The 2,249-nt window shown below is 36.5% G+C and overlaps 1 protein-coding gene across 1 annotated transcript; it reads left to right on the top strand.

Moving 5' to 3' along the window:
- Positions 1-397: 397 nt before the first annotated feature.
- On the top strand, positions 398-956 carry LOC106748713 (the record flags this gene model as incomplete). Its single annotated transcript, XM_014627531.1, has 3 exons — positions 398-520; positions 608-774; positions 887-956. Coding segments are annotated over 3 exons (360 nt in total), but the record flags the coding sequence as incomplete, so codon positions are not given.
- Between the last annotated feature and the right edge of the window lie 1,293 nt (positions 957-2,249).

The following is a 2,249-nucleotide window of genomic DNA, read 5'->3' as shown; positions in this document are numbered from 1 at the left end:
ACACTTCTTCAATTGCAATCGCAAAGCTCCATGAATTGCGCTTTGAATTGCTGCCACACGCACCATACTCACTAGATTTAGCCCCCAGTAACTTTTTACTGTTCCCGAATCTGAAAAAATAGCTCGCCGGAAAAAATTCACTTCAAATACAAAGGTCGCTGATACAAACGCATATTTTGCATAATTCGAGAAATTGTATTATACTGATAGTATAAAAAAGTTAGAATATTGTTGGTCTAAGTATATTGAGTTGAAAGGGGACTTTAATGAAAAATTTAAAAAATTTTATCAAAAATCATATGTTTTCTTTGTCAGGTTGAGAACTACCCTCTTATGTATGAAGTATTTTTTAACGGATGTATATATGCATAAATATAACTTTTATGTAAATTTAAAGGATCCAAAGGTAGACAATGGGAAAGCGGAAGAATTAAAGAATATATACGTCGGACTTATTATGAAAAGCAGACAATTATATTTAGACTATCACGAGAGTCATCCCGGTTTCTTCGCTTCAGTGGTAAAAATTCACATTGTTCTCATTAATATAAAAACCTTGGTATAAAATTAATATAATACTGTATAAGATCATCGTTACATGCTGTAGTTATTCATGGACGATTATGCAAGAGCTTTCGATTCGCTACTTGATTTCATATATGAGCTATATATAAATCAGTCTTATAGGAAGCCGATCTTCTTGTCGGAAATGAATAATTTTACGCAGATAGCGATTCCTGCCACGCTCAAGAGTATCATAAACAACATGACAGAGTGAGTGTATACAATAAAGTCTTTATAGAAATTCTGAAGTTTGTGCTTCAACTTGAAGCAACTTGAACTCTTTTAATTTAAAAAAATTTACATGCACATTTGTCTTTTGCAGACATTTGTCAGTATCGAAACATCAACAGAAAACCATATTTAAAACACATAGATCCATATTGCAAAAGTGATGAACGGATGATTATTACCGAACTGCAAAGAATTTTTACTTATAATAATTAAAAATGAAGCTATGACTGTCGCCTTGTGCAAGAAAGAAAAATTTAAAAGAAATAGTTCTCGACACACCTGACGCTACTTATTACAAAAATATGTTGCGCAACATTTAAACATTAATATTATGCACGCAGTAATAACTATAGTATATCAGTGCGTAGTTATTAAAAATGAACATATATTCAAAAATAATTTTAAGTCTAAGGAATTTGCCACCTTCCTTATAAATATACCGAAAAAAAATAAAATTACATTCTTGAGCTTGTATCGTTACTATTGCATTTACGATACATTCAAGTCTCATCTTTGCACATATGTTAATAACTGCATTCACGTAATTAATAATTACATCAACTATATACATTACGATAAGATGACAAAGGATAAATTGCAATGTGCAAATTCATTTTCGTTTATATTTGTAAGAAATTAAAAAAATCTACTTCTAAATTTATGTATCAGCCTCTTGTTAGAGCTTTAATTTTTCTTCAGTCGTACTACCATTCAGTTCGTGTGACATTCGTTCGAAATTATTCTTTTAATTCTTCAACGCAACTTTTAACTCAAATGCGTATCGATACGATATGATTACTGTTAAAATTCGCGTCGATGCGATATAATTATTGTTAAAATTCGTTGTGTTCGAAGCTACGTCTACTTTAGACTTGCGTCACAATATATATTTTGTACAAGTAATCTCGTTCAGTAAATGTAATCATGGAATTCATAAGAAGATGAAATAAAAATAATACAAGTCTAGTTTGATCGTCGACGCTGTATATTTTCGTGCTACCTGATTGTGTCTACATTTCTTCGTTTACGTTACCTCAATAATTTATCTGCTTCCAAGAAGACCTTATCGCGTATAGGGTGGCGCGCTCCCTGCAAGCGCATCTTTAAGACGGAGAGTTTTTTTTTGTTTATGACACAGCGGAGACTGTGCGCCTCGGGCGCGCGGGGATTGTCGGGGCGAGCCCTGCGTCCCCTCATGTGTATAGCCTCTCTCCGGATGGCGGCGAGAAGCAGACGAGGTGCCACCCGCCGGATGGAGGAGCGGAGACCGCCCGAACGTGCAGCCGGACCCCAGTGGACTCGCCTTGCTCTTGTCCTTTGTCGGCTATCGAGAAGCCGCTATCGACACCGCCTAGGCTGTTGTGTTCCGTCCCCTCTGCAGCGGTAAAGTCGGCGGGCCGAGGACGCGCACAAGGGCGAGCCAAGAACAGGAGCCGCGGTATCGAGCCGAGTCA

Source organism: Dinoponera quadriceps, unplaced genomic scaffold, assembly GCF_001313825.1.
Source record: "Dinoponera quadriceps isolate SergipeBrazil2010 unplaced genomic scaffold, ASM131382v1 scaffold3116, whole genome shotgun sequence".
Lineage (NCBI taxonomy): Eukaryota > Metazoa > Arthropoda > Insecta > Hymenoptera > Formicidae > Dinoponera > Dinoponera quadriceps.
This window is presented reverse-complemented; position numbering and strand designations above follow the sequence as displayed.